This window comes from Microcaecilia unicolor, chromosome 3 (genome assembly GCF_901765095.1).
Source record: "Microcaecilia unicolor chromosome 3, aMicUni1.1, whole genome shotgun sequence".
NCBI lineage: Eukaryota > Metazoa > Chordata > Amphibia > Gymnophiona > Siphonopidae > Microcaecilia > Microcaecilia unicolor.
The window spans coordinates 195,630,960-195,649,798 of NC_044033.1; the positions used below are offsets into that span (position 1 = coordinate 195,630,960).

General features: G+C 52.1%; 2 protein-coding genes across 4 annotated transcripts in view; one reads left to right on the forward strand and one right to left on the reverse strand.

The window, feature by feature from the left end:
• Positions 1-1,948, forward strand: part of TRMT1 (tRNA methyltransferase 1) — an 86,014-nt gene extending 84,066 nt beyond the window's left edge. The window contains exons 14-16 of one of the 2 annotated variants that reach the window (XM_030196935.1): positions 1,237-1,374; positions 1,546-1,660; positions 1,736-1,948. In XM_030196935.1, coding sequence (XP_030052795.1) covers positions 1,237-1,374; positions 1,546-1,660; positions 1,736-1,813 — 331 coding nt within the window. In that variant the 3' untranslated portion in view covers positions 1,814-1,948. The remainder of the gene's footprint in view (positions 1-1,236; positions 1,375-1,545; positions 1,661-1,735) is intronic. The other variant, XM_030196936.1, reaches the window with a different exon arrangement.
• The window catches only part of MAN2B1 (mannosidase alpha class 2B member 1), a 55,621-nt gene continuing 37,276 nt past the window's right edge, over positions 495-18,839 (reverse strand). The window contains exons 24-25 of one of the 2 annotated variants that reach the window (XR_003941492.1): positions 2,324-2,710; positions 495-505 (exon numbers count right to left, since the gene is read on the reverse strand). Coding sequence is in view for 1 of the 2 variants with exons in the window: in XM_030196934.1 (XP_030052794.1) it covers positions 2,580-2,710 (131 nt within the window). In the remaining variant the exon portion in view is untranslated. Of the gene's footprint in view, positions 506-2,004; positions 2,711-18,839 lie in introns of those variants that run through there. The other variant, XM_030196934.1, reaches the window with a different exon arrangement.

Below are 18,839 nucleotides of genomic sequence, written 5' to 3' on the forward strand. Positions count from 1 at the left end.
CCTCCGGACTGGCCCAGATCCCTCCCTTTAGGTATTCTGTGTCTTCAAGAGTTAAGTGATATTGTTTTCTTGGGAGATGTGTTGCTGGTTTCTGGTTTCATTGTTTAAAAAAAAAAAACCCACAAATTCTATGGTTCAGTATGTAACCTTTTGTGCATGATATGCAGGGGCATGTCACTGGTCACATTATTGTTGGTGGCACACACCCTCTGTTGGCAATGTGCCGGTGGCTGCTTAGGCTTTCGTATGCACAGACCATTTGCGTATTGTTTTACTTCCTTCTGCTTTGGTACTTTGTTACTGGATCTTTCTCTTGTTGCCAAGGGCTCTTATTGGCTCTCTCTAGAGTCAGTTTGGTTTTTTTTTCTCGGTCTCCTCCTGCTGGAAGGCGTGCACAACCCATCAGTCACAATCTGGGCCAGTCCGGAGGGACTAAAGGAAAGCAAATTAGCAGGTAAGGTCTAATTTCTCCTTTCCCCATGTTTCCAGTCACCTTCACTTGTGCCTTCTGTTAGAAAAATTAAATCAGAACAGACGGGGAACCAAAATGTGTCGGGCTCATAGAGAGGCACAGAGACAGGATTCTATTACACTTCTTAACATGGACCTTACTGAAAAGAACAAAGCCCTGTTCAGATTTAGATCTTAAGGGATTATAGAAACAAATTTCTATCAAGTTTATTGTAGCAGCCTTTGTGTTAGAGGGTCATGCGTGCAGCAGAAGTATTGGGTGATTCTATCACAGATACATTTCAGAGTTGTGGATCTGATGGAGCCTCTAAGTAAGGACCACTCCTTGGTTTTTAGAGGAGCTCAGCTGAAATGGCGGGAGAGGTGTCTTCAAAGTTTTGTAGTGGTTAACAAGAGGGATGTACCTTTTGACTGGGTTTTCCTAGCACTGAGTTCTTGTGCAAAGGGAAGAGGCTGTTGCTGCTATCCCTCTACACAAGTAGGGGGGGAATTTTTCTCTGGAGTGGTAAATGGCTGTATGGTAAGGAGGGGAGGGGACAGCAGTGGCAATAAGCAACCTAAGACTGACTTCCAAAAAGTGTGGGATGGCACAGCATAAGTTCCTTTTACATATGAAAGTTAAACATAAAAGCAGGTATGATCTTGTGCTATTAAAACACAACTTGTAAGGTCTCCCAAGCTTTACTGGACTACCAATTCTCATGTTCCAGCTCAGCTGTGGTAGAGCTTTGATAGGTGCCTCTTTTCCCTCCTTGCCACCCACAGTGTTCTCTCCCACTGCAGACTCCAGGCTTGCTTTGAGGTGAGAGAGGATGCCAACCCCAAATCTCGGAAACAGGGTTTGAAACGCTTCCAGCAGAATCCTGAAGCCAACTGGGGTCCCAAAGCCCGGGCTAAAGCTGGGTAAGTTCAGGGCCAGGGAGGTGACATTCTGGGGTAGCTGAGGTTAGAGGGAATTGCTCTCCTGCCCCCTCCTTTCTTTGTGGGAAATTATTGATGCTCCTATGGGCAGAAGTGAAGATGCTGCTACTGTGTTTAGTACAGCTCAGTCCCTAATCTTGTGCTGCCTTTCAGGGGAGGGATTTCAACTTCTTTGGCAGAAAAAAGCAAGCAACACCAGAACAAACGAAAATACAGGGAAGAGGACCAGAGTGCGCTGAAAAGCTTCCCCTGCAAGAAGTTCCAACAGGTACCGTATGCCTGGTGCAGAGGAGGAAGTATGGTGAATGGACGCCTGTGCTAACAGTTATTCTCTGTTGTCCAGGGCTGCTGTACAAGGGCTGAGGACTGCTGTTATTCTCATGAACCTGTGGTGTCAGCAACAGCAGAAGAGGGCCCCTAAGGGATGAGCTCCTTCAAACAGAATTCCTGATGGAAGGACAAAGCTTTCAGTGACTGAATCTCAACCTCAGGCTATGTGGTAGCTGCACTCATCCGAGCCAGGCGTGGAGCTTAAGCATATGGTATACAGAAGAAGGGGGGGGGGCGAGGTTGTGTGTGTGAATGAGAGCCCTCAATAAACACCACTTTGTTTTTACTCAAAGGCAGCGTCTTTATTAAAGCAAGGTACAGCTGGAGTCACTTTTAACCCCTTAGTGCAAGGGGTGCTCACCATTACTGTTCCAGGGAGCCATAGGCATATGGCACCTGCAAAAAGGGAGTCATTGTAAGGGTCCCTTTGATGTCCCAGTGGAAGTTTGACCTGTGTGCTAAAGATGGGCACAAGAGGGTTGGTTAGACAACTGGCTCCTGTGGCAATAGTGGTTTAAGAGAAATATTTGAGGGGGGAGGGGAATGGTGGGAGTTGCTAGTAGATTTTCCTACAGAAGAGGAAACCCCTGTGGTCTGGAACCACGCTGAAGCAAATGGTAAATGTGAGTGACCCATAAGCAATAAAGGGAATACAGTGCCTTGCCCTGTTCAGCCTGCAGGATTGCACGATTCCCTTCAGAAAAGCCGCATTCTCTCCCATTGAATCGGATTGGTAGTGGAAGCTGGTCCTTTGCAGGTAATGGCAGTGGTAGCTCAGGAACAGAAAACTGTGTCAGATCAGCTGCAGTGGCTTAGCCTTGGTGCTGCATTTTGGTTTGAGGTAGGACATGAAACTTCTACCGCACCCACTGTGTAGAGGAGGAATTCTTGTAGTGCAGGGTCACTAAAAAAGTCCGGATTTGCATGGGGTCCAGAGTGATGGCCAGGATGTTAAGCCTTGAAGCCACAGGCTGAGGACAAGCTTTACCTGCAGAACAAAAACCAACAAGGATCAAGGGAAGATAAAGCAGTGCAATACACTAATGAAAGATTTCTACCACCACCACCACCACCCCCCCCCCCCCCCCCCCCCCGAAAAAAAAAAAAAAAAAAAAAAAGGTTCTGCATGGACAGTCACACACTGATCTCATCAGAAGGTGCCATAGATTTTGCTCTCCTAGAAGTTAGGAAAGCCTACATGCTTTAGTTTGTTCAACTGGCTCCTCCTGCGGACTCCTCAGACCCTCATCTTTTTTTTTTTTTTTTTTTTTGTTCTCTTTAAAGTTCCGTTCCATTCCATTATGTAGCTTCCCACTGTTCTAGAACCTGTAATAGTTGTGTCCATCAATGAGCAGGTGGAGATAGGAAAACTGAGCTTACACATCTCAATCATGGCATCCAGTCCAGCTCCTCAGTATCTACATAGACAAGCAGTAAGGAGAAACTCAGAATAAAAACAACCACCTTAAACAACCTGCTAATCTAACATTAAAGACGAGCAAACGTGTGGACCTCTCTCATCTCTGGACAACTGTAGAGAACAAGAGATATGCAGGAAGCACTCTGCAAAGTGACAGTCATTATTTGACCATTAATTTGCAAACTAAACATCTCAGAAACCTTGAGTGGGCCTCTGGAATAGTGGGAAGGACTAATGGAAAGAAAATTATCAAGTAAGACCTAATTTTTCCTTCCATTATGTAGCTTCCCACTATTCCAGAACCTGTGGGATGTTTAAAAGAAATTCCTAGACTGGGTGGGATCTCCAGATATTTGCAAGGCAAGGACCTGATCGAAGCTGTATACCGTTATCTCAACTCTGTTTTCAGTTCTCTATCTCTTGCTGGTTGATGGACACAACTGTCCACAGTTTCTGGAATAGGGGGAAGAACTAATGGAAAGAAAATTCAGGTAAGACCTAATTTCTCCTTCATTGCTCTAGACCAGCATTTTTCAACCACTGTGTCGTGAGTGCTCAGGAGGTGTAATGGGGCCAACACATGGCTGCTTATTTTTTTTGTTCTCTCCTACTGCAGCCACAGACCCAGCACCTCTCTTCCCTCCTCATGAGTCCAGTACCACTTCCGTCCTCAGTGCCTCCCCTGTCCACAAGAAACCTGAGAATCCTACTTGAGCGCTGACATCAGTGGTAACAGGCTGTCTGAGCCAACCCGGATCCTTCCCTCTGCAGTGCCCTGCCAGCACGTTTAACAGGAAGTTATGTCAGAGGAATGGGACACTGCAAAGGGAAGGGACAGAGTTAGCCCAGACAGCCTGTTACCACTGATGTCAGCGCTTGAGTAGGATTCTCAGGTTTCTTGTGGACCAGGGAGGTGCTGAGGAAAATATGCCATGGGGGGGGGGGGGGGGGGAGGGAGAGACAGTGGGAGTTACTGGCTCACAAGGGAAGGGAGAGGAAGGCAGAGAGGGAGATGTGCTGAACATGGGTGGGGTAGGAGCACAGGAAGGATGTGTCACCATATCAAACTTGTGGAGGGTGAGGGAGGAAAGAAGTACAGGACTGATGGGGAGGAGTTGGGGGAAGGGAGAGGAAGAGGTGCTGGATGTATGGACAGGAAAGATGCCAGACCTGGGCTGAGGGAACACAGAAGAAAGAAGGGACATGTCAGACTATGGAGGGTGGTGGGGAGGCAGGCTGCAGCAAGGGGGCATGATTGTGTGGGCTGGGGGAAATGTCTGACCAGAGTGGGGGGGAGAGGATATGAAAGATGCTGGATTGCAGGGGGAAGGTGGGGAGAGCGAATGATACATACCTGTAGCAGGTGTTCTCCGAGGACAGCAGGCTGATTGTTCTCACGACTGGGTTGACGTCCACGGCAGCCCCCTCCGACCGGGAAAAAACTTTGCGGGAGGTCCCGCACGCAGGGCACGCGCACCGCGCATGTGCGGCCGTCTTCCCGCCCGTGTGCGACCGTTCCCGCTCAATTGAATGACAAGCAAAGGAATGAGGAAAAAAGCGCAACTCCAAAGGGGAGGGGAGGGAAGGGTAGGTGAGAACAATCAGCCTGCTGTCCTTGGAGAACACCTGCTACAGGTATGTATCATTCGCTTTCTCTGAGGACAAGCAGGCTGCTTGTTCTCACGACTGGGGTATTCCTAGCTCACAGGCTCACTCAAAACAAGAACCCAGGTCAATGGAACCTCGCAACGGCGAGGGCATAACAGAAATTGACCTACGAAGAACAACTAACTGAGAGAGCAGCCTGAACAGAATAAAATCGGGTCCTGGAGGGTGGAGTTGGATTCAAACCCCAAACAGATTCTGCAGCACCGACTGTCGCGTCGGGTATCCTGCTGGAGGCAGTAATGCGATGTGAATGTGTGGACAGATGACCACGTCGCAGCCTTGCAAATCTCTTCAATAGTGGCTGACTTCAAGTGAGCCACTGACGCTGCCATGGCTCTAACACTATGAGCCGTGACATGACCCTCAAGAGCCAGCCCAGCCTGGGCGTAAGTGAAGGAAATGCAATCTGCTAGCCAATTGGCGATGGTGCGTTTCCCGACAGCGACCCCCTTCCTATTAGGGTCAAAAGAAATAAACAATTGGGCGGACTGTCTGTGGGGCTGTGTCCGCTCCAGATAGAAGGCCAACGCTCGCTTGCAGTCCAATGTGTGCAACTGACGTTCAGCAGGGCGGGTATGCGGTCTGGGAAAGAATGTTGGCAAGACGATTGACTGGTTAAGATGGAACTCCGACATCAACTTTGGCAGGAACTTAGGGTGAGTGCGGAGGACTACTCTTATGATGAAATTTAGTTTCTCCGAGGACAAGCAGGCTGCTTGTTCTCACTGATGAGTGACATCCACGGCAGCCCCTCCAATCGGAAAACTTTACTAGCAAAGGCCTTTGCTAGTCCTCGCGCGCCGATGCTCATGCGCGGCCGTCTTCCCGCCCGAACCGGCTCTTGTTCGTCAGTCTTCTTTTGTCCGCGCTCGGGACGGTCGTGTTTTGCGCCGTTTCGCGCCCTTAAAAGTTGACCCTCGTGCGTCTTCGTGATTTTCGCTGAAAAAAAAAAAAAACACAAAAGACGGACCTTTACGGTCCTTATCCCTTTCCCGTGCTTCCAGATTTTGCCCCACGTAAGTTTCCTTTCGCTTTCGGGGTAGGCCTTTTTTGAGGTCTCGGTACGGGTTTTTCTCTCCCTGTTTTTGGTGCCTATATCGCCATTACGAGTTTTGATTTCGCCAGCGGGATTTTTCCGCCCATGTCATTGAAGTCTCCCAGCGGCTTCAAGAAGTGCACCCAGTGCGCCCGGGTAATCTCGCTCACTGATAGGCACGCGTCGTGTCTTCAGTGTCTGGGGGCTGGGCACCGCCCGCAGGCCTGTAGTCTTTGCGCCTTTTTACAGAAAAGGACTCAGGTAGCGAGATTGGCCCAGTGGAACGTGTTATTCTCGGGCTCTTCGTCGACAACAGCACCGGGGGCATCGAGTGCATCGACGTCGACAGCTTCAAGACCTTCGACCTCGGCATCGACTGCATCGAGGCATCGACCCTCTGCATCGTCGGTACCGAGACATCGAAAGGCTGCGTCGGCGTCGGTGGTACCGGACCTCCACTCTAGTGCTGATGTCGTCGGACGGTGGTGCTTCGACTGGAGTGCAGGTGAGGGCTGTCCATTCCCCTGCTGGTGGCGGTGAGCCTTCGGGTGGGTCTTCCCCTACCCTGAGGTCTCCTGCGGTACAGCCCCCCCCCCCAAGACCGACCTTCTTCGGCCTCGGTCCCGAGGAAGAGACGGCTGGATTCTACATCCTCCTCGTTAGTACCGGGAAGTTCCGGTGACATGCTTCGTTTGAAAAAGTCAAAGAAGCATCGACACCGGTCTCCTTCCCGCATCGGTACCGAGAGCTCTGGGTCGCTGAGGGAGTCGGCACCCAGTAGGCATTGGCACCGGGAGGACCGCTCAACCTCTGTTCAGGAGGTGTCGATGCGCTCCACCTTGGACAACCGGGAACAGCCTCCACGCCCGGAACAGACTCTGACCTCAACGCCTGCATTGGCTTCCATGTCTTTCTCCACAGCCGCTCTGCACGAGAGTCTCCGGGCCGTTCTCCCAGAGATCCTGGGAGAGCTGTTGCGCCCTTCCCCTCCGGTACCGGGGGTGTTTGCGCCACCGGTACCGTCGAGTGAGGCGCCGGCTGGCCCCTTGCCCGGGGTGAGGTCTCCGACATCGGTGCCACTTGCGGTACCGACTGCGGTCGCCTCCCAGGAAGGCTCCCCGACGATGTCGGTGGAGGGAGCTTCACCGGTGCTGGTGAGGGAGTCTACCTCTCGACGCTCCCTCCGTGGCCGTGTTTCCACGGAGTCGAGCCGGGCACGGCTTCAGACACAGGTTCATGAACTTGTCTGATACCGATGGTGAGGCCTCATGGGAGGAGGAGGACATCAGATATTTCTCTGACGAGGAGTCTGATGGCCTTCCTTCTGATCCCACTCCCTCCCCTGAAAGGCAGCTTTCTCCTCCTGAGAGTCTGTCTTTTGCGGCCTTTGTCTACGGCCATCCCCTTCCCGGTGGTTGTGGAGGATGAGCCCAGGGCTGAAATGTTTGAGCTCTTGGACTATCCTTCTCCACCTAAGGAAGCTTCCACAGTACCCATGCGTCATGTCCTAAAAAAGACATTGCTGGCGAACTGGACCAAGCCTCTAAATAATCCCCACATTCCCAAGAAGATCGAGTCCCAGTACCGGATCCATGGGGACCCAGAGCTGATGCGCACTCAGTTGCCTCACGACTCTGGTGTGGTGGATCTAGCCCTAAAGAAGGCTAAGAGTTCTAGGGAGCATGCTTCGGCACCCCCGGGCAAGGACTCTAGAACCTTAGACTCCTTTGGGAGGAAGGCTTACCATTCTTCTATGCTCGTGACCAAAATCCAGTCTTACCAGCTCTACACGAGCATACATATGCGGAACAATGTGCGGCAGTTGGCGGGCTTGGTGGACAAGCTCCCTCCTGAGCAAGCCAAGCCATTTCAGGAGGTGGTCAGGCAGCTGGAGGCGTGCAGAAAATTCCTGGCCAGAGGGGTATATGATATCTTTGATGTTGCGTCCAGGGCCGCTGCTCAAGGTGTGGTGATGCGCAGACTCTCATGGCTGCGTGCCTCCGACCTGGAGAATAGGATCCAGCAGCGGATTGCGGACTCCCCTGGCCGAGCGGACAATATTTTTGGAGAGAAAGTCGAACAGGTGGTAGAGCAGCTCCACCAGCGGGATACCGCTTTCGACAAGTTCTCCCGCCGGCAGCCTTCAGCATCTACCTCCTCAGGTAGACGTTTTTATGGGGGAAGGAAGACTGTTCCCTACTCTTCTGGTAAGCGTAGGTACAACCCTCCTTCTCGACAGCCTGCGGCCCAGGCTAAGCCCCAGCGTGCTCGCTCTCGTCAGCAGTGTGCGCCTCAGCAAGGCCCCACGGCTCCCCAGCAAAAGCAGGGGGCGAGCTTTTGACTGGCTCCAGCAGAGCATAGCCGACATCAACGTGTCAGGGCCGGGCGATCTGCCGGTCGGGGGCAGGTTGAAAGTTTTTCACCAAAGGTGGCCTCTTCTAACCTCCGACCGTTGGGTTCTTCAAATAGTCCGGCAAGGATACACCCTCAATTTGGCCTCCAAACCTCCAAATTGCCCACCGGGAGCTCAATCTTACAGCTTCCAACACAAGCAGGTACTTGCAGAGGAACTCTCCGCCCTTCTCAGCGCCAATGCGGTCGAGCCCGTGCCATCCGGGCAAGAAGGGCTGGGATTCTATTCCAGGTACTTCCGTGTGGAAAAGAAAACAGGGGGGATGCGTCCCATCCTAGACCTAAGGGCCCTGAACAAATATCTGGTCAAGGAAAAGTTCAGGATGCTTTCCCTGGGCACCCTTCTCCCCATGATTCAGGAAAACGATTGGCTATGCTCTCTGGACTTGAAGGACGCCTACACGCACATCCCGATAGTGCCAGCTCACAGACAGTATCTGCGATTTCAGCTGGGCACACGTCACTTCCAGTACTGTGTGCTACCCTTTGGGCTCGCCTCTGCGCCCAGAGTGTTCACGAAGTGCTTGGCTGTAGTAGCAGCGGCGCTTCGCAGGCTGGGAGTACACGTGTTCCCCTATCTCGACGATTGGCTGGTGAAGAACACATCCGAGGCAGGAGCTCTACAGTCCATGCAGATGACTATTCGCCTCCTGGAGCTACTGGGGTTTGTGATAAATTATTCAAAGTCCCATCTTCTCCCAGTACAGAGACTCGAATTCATAGGCGCTCTGCTGGAATCTCGGACGGCTTGTGCCTATCTCCCAGAGACGAGAGCCAACAACTTGTTGTCCCTTGTCTCGCGGGTGCGAGCATCCCAGCAGATCACAACTCGGCAGATGTTGAGATTGCTGGGCCACATGGCCTCCACAGTTCATGTGACTCCCATGGCCCGCCTTCACATGCGATCTGCTCAATGGACCCTAGCTTCCAAGTGGTTTCAGGCTGCTGGGGATCTAGAAGACGTGATCCACCTGTCCACGAGTTTTCTCAACTCCTTGTATTGGTGGACGATTTGGTCCAATTTGACTCTGGGACGTCCTTTCCAAATTCCTCAGCCACAAAAAGTGGTGACTACGGATGCATCTCTCCTGGGGTGGGGAGCTCATGTCGATGGGCTTCACACCCAAGGAAGCTGGTCCCTCCAGGAACGCGATCTACAGATCAATCTCCTGGAGTTACGAGCGGTCTGGAACGCTCTGAAGGCTTTCAGAGATCGGCTGTCCCACCAAATTATCCAAATTCAGACAGACAACCAGGTTGCCATGTATTACATCAACAAGCAGGGGGGCACCAGATTTCGCCCCCTGTGTCAGGAAGCCGTCAGCATGTGACTGTGGGCTCGCCGTTACGGCATGTTGCTCCAAGTCACATACCTGGCAGGCGTAAACAACAGTCTGGCCGACAGGTTGAGCAGGATCATGCAACCTCACGAGTGGTCGCTCAATTCCAGGGTAGTGCGGCAGATCTTCCAGGTGTGGGGCACCCCCTTGGTGGATCTCTTTGCATCTCAGGCCAACCACAAGGTCCCTCAATTCTGTTCTAGACTTCAGGCCCACGGCAGGCTGGCATCGGATGCCTTCCTCCTGGACTGGGGGGAAGGTCTACTGTATGCTTATCCTCCCATACCTCTGGTGGGGAAGACTTTGTTGAAACTCAAGCAAGACCGAGGCACCATGATTCTGATTAATCCTTTTTGGCCGCGTCAGATCTGGTTCCCTCTTCTTCTGGAGTTGTCCTCCGAAGAACCGTGGAGATTGGAGTGTTTTCCGACCCTCATCACACAGGACGAAGGGGCGCTTCTGCATCCCAGCCTCCGGTCCCTGGCTCTCACGGCCTGGATGTTGAGAGCGTAGACTTTGCCTCTTTGGGTCTGTCGGAGGGTGTCTCCCGCATCTTGCTTGCTTCCAGGAAAGATTCCACTAAGAGGAGTTACTTCTTTCTATGGAGGAGGTTTGCCGTCTGGTGTGACAGCAAGGCCCTAGATCCTCGCTCTTGTCCTACACAGACCCTGCTTGAATACCTTCTGCACTTGTCTGAGTCTGGTCTCAAGACCAACTCTGTAAGGGTTCACCTTAGCGCAATCAGTGCATACCATTACCGTGTGGAAGGTAAGCCGATCTCAGGACAGCCTTTAGTTGTTTGCTTCATGAGAGGTTTGCTTTTGTCAAAGCCCCCCGTCAAACCTCCTACAGTGTCATGGGATCTCAATGTCATTCTCACCCAGCTGATGAAACCTCCTTTTGCGCCACTGAACTCCTGCCATCTGAAGTACTTGACCTGGAAGGTCATTTTCTTGGTGGCTGTTACTTCAGCTCGTAGAGTCAGTGAGCTTCAGGCCCTGGTAGCCCAGGCCCCTTACACCAAATTTCATCATAACAGCGTAGTCCTCCGCACTCACCCTAAGTTCTTGCCGAAGGTAGTGTCGGAGTTCCATCTGAACCAGTCAATTGTCTTGCCAACATTTTTTCCCCGTCCTCATTCCTGCCCTGCTGAACGTCAGCTGCACACATTGGACTGCAAAAGAGCATTGGCCTTCTATCTGGAGCGGACACAGCCCAACAGACAGTCCGCCCAATTGTTTGTTTCTTTTGATCCCAACAGGAGGGGAGTGGCTGTGGGGAAACGCACCATATCCAATTGGCTAGCAGATTGCATTTCCTTCACTTACGCCCAGGCTGGGCTTGCTCTTGAGGGTCATGTCACGGCTCACAATGTCAGAGCCATGGCAGCGTCAGTGGCCCACTTGAAGTCAGCCACTATTGAAGAGATCTGCAAAGCTGCGACATGGTCATCTGTCCACACATTCACATCTCATTACTGCCTGCAGCAGGATACCCGACGCGACAGTCGGTTCGGGCAGTCAGTGCTTCAGAATCTGTTCAGGGTTTAGAATCCAACTCCACCCCCCTAGGCCCATGTTTATTCTGTTCCAGGCTACACTCTCAGTTAGTTGGATAAATTGTTAGGTCAATCTCAGTTATATCCTCGCCGTTGCGAGGCCCAATTGACCATGTTTGTTGTTTTGAGTGAGCCTGGGGGCTAGGGATACCCCATCAGTGAGAACAAGCAGCCTGCTTGTCCTCGGAGAAAGCGAATGCTACATACCTGTAGAAGGTATTCTCCGAGGACAGCAGGCTGATTGTTCTCACAAACCCGCCCACCTCCCCTTTGGAGTTGTGTCTTCCCTTGTTTTGTCTTGCTACATATGGGACTGACGAACACGAGCCGGTTCGGGCGGGAAGACGGCCGCGCATGCGCATCGGCGCGCGAGGACTAGCAAAGGCCTTTGCTAGTAAAGTTTTCCGATTGGAGGGGCTGCCGTGGACGTCACCCATCAGTGAGAACAATCAGCCTGCTGTCCTCGGAGAATACCTTCTACAGGTATGTAGCATTCGCTATACGGAGCATGAGCTACTAGGGCTTGAAGCTCACTGACTCTACGAGCTGAAGTAACTGCCACCAAGAAAATGACCTTCCAGGTCAAGTACTTCAGATGGCATGAATTCAGTGGCTCAAAAGGAGGTTTCATCAGCTGGGTGAGGACGACGTTGAGATCCCATGACACTGCAGGAGGCTTGACAATGGGCTTTGACAAAAGCAAACCTCTCATGAATCAAACGACTAAATGCTCTCCTGAGATGGCTTTACCCTCTACACGATAATGGTAAGCACTAATTGCACTAAGGTGATTCCTTACTGAGTTGGTCTTGAGACCAGACTCAGATAAGTGCAGAAGGTATTCAAGCAGGTTCTGTGCAGGACAAGAACAAAGTTCTAGGGCCTTGCTCTCACACCAAACGGCAAACCTCCTCCACTTGAAAAAGTAACTCTTTTTAGTGGAATCCTTTCTAGAGGCATGCAAGACACGGGAGACACCCTTAGACAGACCCAACGAAGCAAAATCTACGCCCTCAACACCCAGGCCGTGAGAGCCAGAGACTGAAGGTTGGGGTGCAGAAGCGCTCCGTCGTTCTGCGAAATGAGAGTCGGAAAACAATCTCCACAGTTCTTCAGAGGACAACTCCAGAAGAAGAGGGAACCAGATCTGACGGGGCCAAAAAGGCGCGATCAGAATCATGGTGCCACCGTCTTGCTTCAGCTTCAGTAAGGTCTTCCCCACCAAAGGTATGGGAGGATATGCATACAGGAGGCCGTTCCCCCAATGGAGGAGAGAGGCATCTGACGCCAGTCTGCCGTGTGCCTGAAGTCTGGAACAGAACTGAGGCAGCTTGTGATTGGTCTGGGAGGTGAAAAGGTCCACCGAGGGGGTGCCCCACTCTCGGAAGATCTTGCGTACCTCTCTGGAATGGAGCGACCACTCGTGCGGTTGCATAACTCTGCTCAGCCTGTCGGCTAGGCTATTGTTTATGCCTGCCAAGTATGTGGCTTGGAGAAGCATGCCAAACTGGCGTGCCTAACGCCACATCCTGACGGCTTCCTGACACAGAGGGCGAGATCCGGAGCCCCCCTGCTTGTTGATGTAATACATTGCAACCTGATTGTCCGAATTTGGATAATTTGGTAGGACAGCCGATCCCTGAAGACCTTCAGTGCGTTCCAAACCGCTCGGAGCTCCAGGAGGTTGATCTGAAGATCTTGTTCCTGAGGGGACCACACCCCCTGGGTGTGGAGCCCATCGACATGAGCTCCCCACACCAGGCGAGATGCATCCGTCGTGAGCACTTTTGTGGGCTGGGGAATTTGGAATGGGCGTCCCAGGGTCAAATTGGTCCGAATTGTCCACCAGCACAGCGAATTGTGGCAACTGATGGACAGGCGGATGATATCTTCTGGATTCCCGGTGGCTTGGCACCACTGGGAAGCTAGGGTCCATTGAGCAGATCTCATGTGAAGACGAGCCATGGGAGTCACATGGACTGTAGAGGCCATATGGCCCAGGAGTCTCAACATCTGCCGAGCTGTGATCTGCTGAGACGCTCTGGTCTGGGAAGCGAGGGACAGGAGATTCTGAGCTCTCGCCTCGGGAAGATAGGCCTGAGCCGTCCGTGAATTCAGCAGAGCTCCTATGAATTCCAGAGATTGGACTGGCTGGAGATGGGACTTTGGGTAATTTATCACAAACCCCAGCAGCTCCAAAAGTTGAATAGTGCACTGCATGGACCGAAGAGCTCCTGCCTCGGAGGTGCTCTTCACCAGCCAATCATCGAGATACGGGAACACGTGCACCCCCAGCTTGCGTAGGTACGCCGCAACCACCACGCGACACTTTGTGAACACCCATGGTGCAGAGGCGAGCCCAAAGGGCAGCACACAATACTGAAAGTGACGTGTCCCCAGACGGAATCGGAGATACTGTCTGTGAACTGGCAGTATCGGGATGTGAGTATAAGCATCCTTTAAATCCAGGGAACATAGCCAATCGTCTTTCTGAATCATGGGTAGAAGGGTGCCCAAGGAAAGCATCCTGAACTTTTCTCGCACCAGATACTTGTTCAGGCCTCTCAGGTGTAGGAAGGGGCGTATCCCCCCTGTTTTCTTCTCCACAAGGAAGTACCTGGAATAGAATCCCTGCCATTCCTGCCCGGGTGGCACAGGCTCGACCGCATTGGCGCTGAGAAGGGTGGAGAGTTCCTCTGCAAGTACCTGCTTGTGATGGGAGCTGAAGGATTGAGCTCCCGGGTGTACCTATGCTTACTGTAGGCGTAGGGTGCAGCCGGCCGGGCCCGGGAAAAACATCCACCTGCAGAGCTGGATGCTGAAGGCACCTGGTGGGAGAGCTTGTTGAGAGCGGTTTCCCGCTGGTGTAGTTGGTCCACCAACTGCTCGACCTTCTCACCAAAAATGTTATCCCCCAGCCACTGCTGGGTACAGTTGTCCAGGTCAGAGGCACGCAGCCAGGAGATTCTGCGCATCACTATACCTTGGGACGCAGCTCGAGATGCCACATCACAGGTGTCATAGATACCCCTGGACAAGAACTTTCTGCACGCCTTCAGCTGCCTGACCACCTCCTGAAATGGCCTGGATTGCTCCGGAGGGAGCTTGTCAACCAGGTCCGCCAGTTGCTGCACATTGTTCCGCATGTGGATACTCATGTAGAGCTGGTATGATTGGATTCTGGTCACCAGCATGGAAGATTGGTAGGCCTTCCTCCCAAACGAGTCCAGAGTGCGAGACTCCCGCCCAGGGGGCGCTGAGGCGGTATCCCTCGAACTCCGTGCCCTCTTGAGAGCAGAGTCCACGACCGCCGAGTCATGAGGCCGCATCAACTCTGGGTCTGAGTGGAATCTGTATTGGGACTCCGCTTTCTTGGGGATGGTGGGATTAGATAGTGGCTTCAACCAGTTCCAAAGCAGTGTCTCCTTAAGGACATTGTGCAACGGCACCGTGGAAGACTCTCTAGGTGGTGATGGATAGTCGAGGACTTCGAGCATCTCCACCCTCGGCTCATCCACAGTAACCACTGGGAAGGGAATGCTGATAGACATATCCCTGACAAAAGAGGCAAAGGAGAGGCTCTCAGGAGCCGAGAGCTTCCTCTCCGGTGAAGGAGTGGGGTCGGAGGAAAGGCCCACAGACTCCTCTGAGGAGAAATATCTGGGGTCCTCCTCCTCCCCCCACGAGGCCTCCTCCTCGGTGTCGGACATGAGCTCTCTCAGCTCAGACCACAACCGGGCCCGTCTCGACTGCGAGGAACCACGTCCTCGATGATGGCGTCGAGCGGTGGACTCCCATGCCGGCGGGGACGAAGCTCCCTCCAACGCCGGCGGAGACTCCACCTGAGTGGCGGTCGACACCAGTGCCGCAAGCGGCATCGGCGTCAGAGGCCTCATCACCAGGTCAGAGCCCACAGGCGCCTCCATCAACGGCGCCGAGGGCGCAAGCAGCCCCGGTGCCGGCAGAGCCTGGCACATCAGCCCTTCCAGGATCCCCGGAAGGATAGCTCGGAGGCACTCGTCTAGGTCCGCTGTCGGGAAAGGCAGGGGGGCCAATGTGGGCGCCGGTACTGGAAGCTACTCGGGTCCAGGAGACGGTACCGAGATACCCGACGACCGGCGCAGCGACACCTCTTCGACCGAGGGGGAACGCTCCTCCCGGCACTGCCACTTCCTGGGCGTCGAGTCGTCCCTCGATGTCCCGGAGCTGCCAGTCCCGTGCGTCGTGGGCGACCGATGACGGTGCTTTTTGGCCTTCTTCCGATGTCCGTCATCGGCGTTCCGTGGAAGGGACGAGGAGAAGGTGGAGCCCCCACAGCCTCGAGGTATCGGATCCGACAGGGTTCGGTCCCGATGGCCATGAGCAGCGGGAGTGGCCAGGGCAGACTGCCCGCGCGGCCGCTCACCACCGCCGTCGCTGGCAGGTCGCCGGGCCAAAGGTACCTGTGCTCCTGGGGTTGATGCCGTAGTCGGCGCCGTCGACATCGGTACCGGCATCGAAGGGCCGGCGCAAGTTCCAAAAAGACGGTCCCGAAGAACTTGCCTCGCCACCTGCTTCCGTAAGCCGAGAAACAAGGTGCACGTCTTGGAGTTATGCTCCGGGCCGAGGCACTGGAGACACCAAGCGTATCTGTCTGCGAGATCTGCCGGCCGCACCGACCACACTTCTTGAATCCGCTCGGGACCTTCGAGGACATCGACGGAAAAATCGCGTCGGTGAAGTCAAAATCGTCGATGGTGGCGGTGAAAAGCACACCCGAAAAAGAAACGACCGCGCGGCCAGAAGGCCGCGACGGTGTGCCCTCGCGACTAAGAACGACGAGGGAAAACTTTTTTTTTTTTTTTAAACGAACAGAAAAAGAGAACGCGTAGCAACAAGAAAAGAAAAAACGTGGGCTAGGCCGCAATCCGGTTTCCGGGGCTGACTAGGAGAGGGACGAAGACACGTCTCTCTAGCGCGGAAAGGAAAAAAACTGAGCGGGAACGATCGCGCATGGGCGGGAAGACTGCCGCGCATGCGCGGTGGGCGTGCCCTGCGTGCGGGACCTCCCGCAAAGTTTTTTCCCGGTCAGAGGGGGCTGCCTCCTTTCCAATGCTTGGTTTGCCATCTACACAACCCAGGAAAGGGCAGGGCATTGGGATTTGTGCAGCTGCATCTTCTGCTGTCAGGTTCCCTTCACTGTCCTCTGCGACTATTGCTGATGCCTTCAAACATGCCGTAGTCACACCACTCCTTAAAAAAACCTTCATTGGACCCTACCTGTCCTTCCAACTATCACCCCATCTCCCTCCTCCCTTTCCTATCCAAGATACTTGAACATGCTGTTCACTGCCGTTGCCTTGACTTTCTTTCATCTCAAGCTATTCTTGATCCACTTCAATCTGGCTTTCGCCCCCTTCATTCAACTGAAACAGCGCTTGCTAAAGTCTCCAATGATCTGTTCCTGGTCAGATCCAAAGGTCTCTATTCTATCCTCATCCTTCTCGATCTATCTGCTGCTTTTGACACTGTTGATCACAGCCTACTCCTTGATACGCTGTCCTCACTTGGATTTCAGGGCTCTATTCTTTCCTGGTTTTCTTCTTATCTCTCCCAGCGTACCTTTAGTGTATACTCTAGTGGATCCTCCTCTACTTCTATCCCACTGTCAGTTGGTGTACCTCACATCTGTCCTGGGACCTCTTCTTTTCTCCATCTATGCTTCTTCCCTTGGTACTCTGATCTCATCCCATGGTTTTCAGTATCATCTTTACACTGATGACTCCCAGATCTACCTCTCCACACCAGAAATCTCAGCCGAAATCCAGGCCAAAGTATCAGCCTGCCTGTCTGACATTGCTGCCTGGATGTCTCAGTGCCATCTGAAACTAAACATGACCAAGACTGAGCTTCTTATCTTTCCCCCTAAACCAACCTCTCCTCCTTCCCCCATATCTGTTTCTGTGGATAACACTCATCCTTCGTGTCTCATCAGCTCGTAACCTTGGGGTCATCTTCGACTCCTCCTCCTCTGCACATATTCAGCAGACTGCTAAAACCTGTCATTTTTCTCTATAATATCACCAAAATTTGCCCTTTCATTTCTGAGCACACTACCAGAACCCTCATCCACACTCTTATCACCTCTCGCTTAGACTATTGCAACTTGCTTCTCACAGGTCTCCCACTTAGCCATCTCTCTCCTCTTCAATCTGTTCAAAATTCTGCTGCACGACTAATATTCTGCCAGTGTCGTAATGCTCATATTAGCCCTCTGTTCAAGTTACTTCACTGGCTTCCTATCTGTTTCTGCATACAGTTCAAACTCCTCTTATTGACCTATAAGTGCATTCACTCTGTAGCTCCTCAGTACCTCTCCACTCTCATCTCTCCCTACATTCCTCCCCGGGAACTCCGTTCACTGGGTAAATCTCTCTTATCTGCACCCTTCTCCTCCACTGCTAACTCCAGACTCCATTGGTTTTATCTTGCTGCACCATATGCCTGGAATAGACTTCCTGAGCCAGTAAGTCAAGCTCCATCTCTGGCCGTCTTCAAATCTAAGCTAAAAGCTCACCTTTTTGATGCTGCTTTTAACTCCTAACCCTTATCTTATCATCCTCACTTTAATATTCCCTTATCTCTTGTTTGTCCTGTTTGTCTGCCCTAATTAGTTTGTAAGCTCTGTCGAGCAGGGACGGTCTCTTCATGTTCAAATGTACAGCACTGCGTACATTAGTAGTAGTAGTACTCTGAGCTGCTTCCCAATTTGGGGGGGTGGGGGACACAGGGAATTACTGGATCATCCTGCCAAATTAATCTTATTGACTTCTTTGACTGGGTGACCAAAGAACTGGATGAAGGACATGCGCTAGATGTAATCTACTTGGACTTCAGCAAAACCTTTGATACGATCCCCCATAGAAGACTTGTGAATAAGCTGAAAGGGTTGCACTTAGGACCAAAAGTGGTGAACTGGATAAGAAACTGGTTGACCGACAGGTGGTAATGGAATCCGCTCAGAGGAAAGAAAGGTGAGCAGTGGAGTTCCTCAGGGGTTGGTGCTGGGGCCTATTCTGTTTAATATATTTGTGGAAGATATTGCTGAAGGGTTGGAAGGAAAGGTGTGCCTTTTGCGGATGAGTCGAAAATAGCCAATAGGATCGCCGAACCTTAAAAGAATGGTCAAGGGTCTGGCAGTTAAAATTTAATTAATATAAATATATCAGTTACACCATAAATACACTTAAATACAGTGTTAGGTTATTTCTTAATTTTAATTTTTTATAATTTTTAACTTGCAGTGCTCAGTAATGCTGTAGTGCCTTTTAAACCATAATAGGGAGTAGGTACTCAGCCACCAAACATCACAGCACTCGCCCTTCCTTCCTTCCTGTTCTTACAATACTCGGTGTGTTATATCTTGTGCTGACATTCATTAATAATGTGAAAGTCTTTCTTCACTTATCTTAGCTAAGATATCTTGTTGGGCAGACTGGATGGACTCTTCAGGTCTTTATCTGCCATCATTTACTATGTTACTATAAGGGGGAGAGAGGGGACAGGGAGTGGTGGACCATGAGAGAAGAAAATGCTGGACCAGAAGAGTAGAGGAAAGGTGGGCAGGACAGGGAGATAGGCTACAAGTGTGGGTGGAGAGAAGAAATGGGCTATGAAAGTGGAGGGAGGGGAGATAATGAGTAT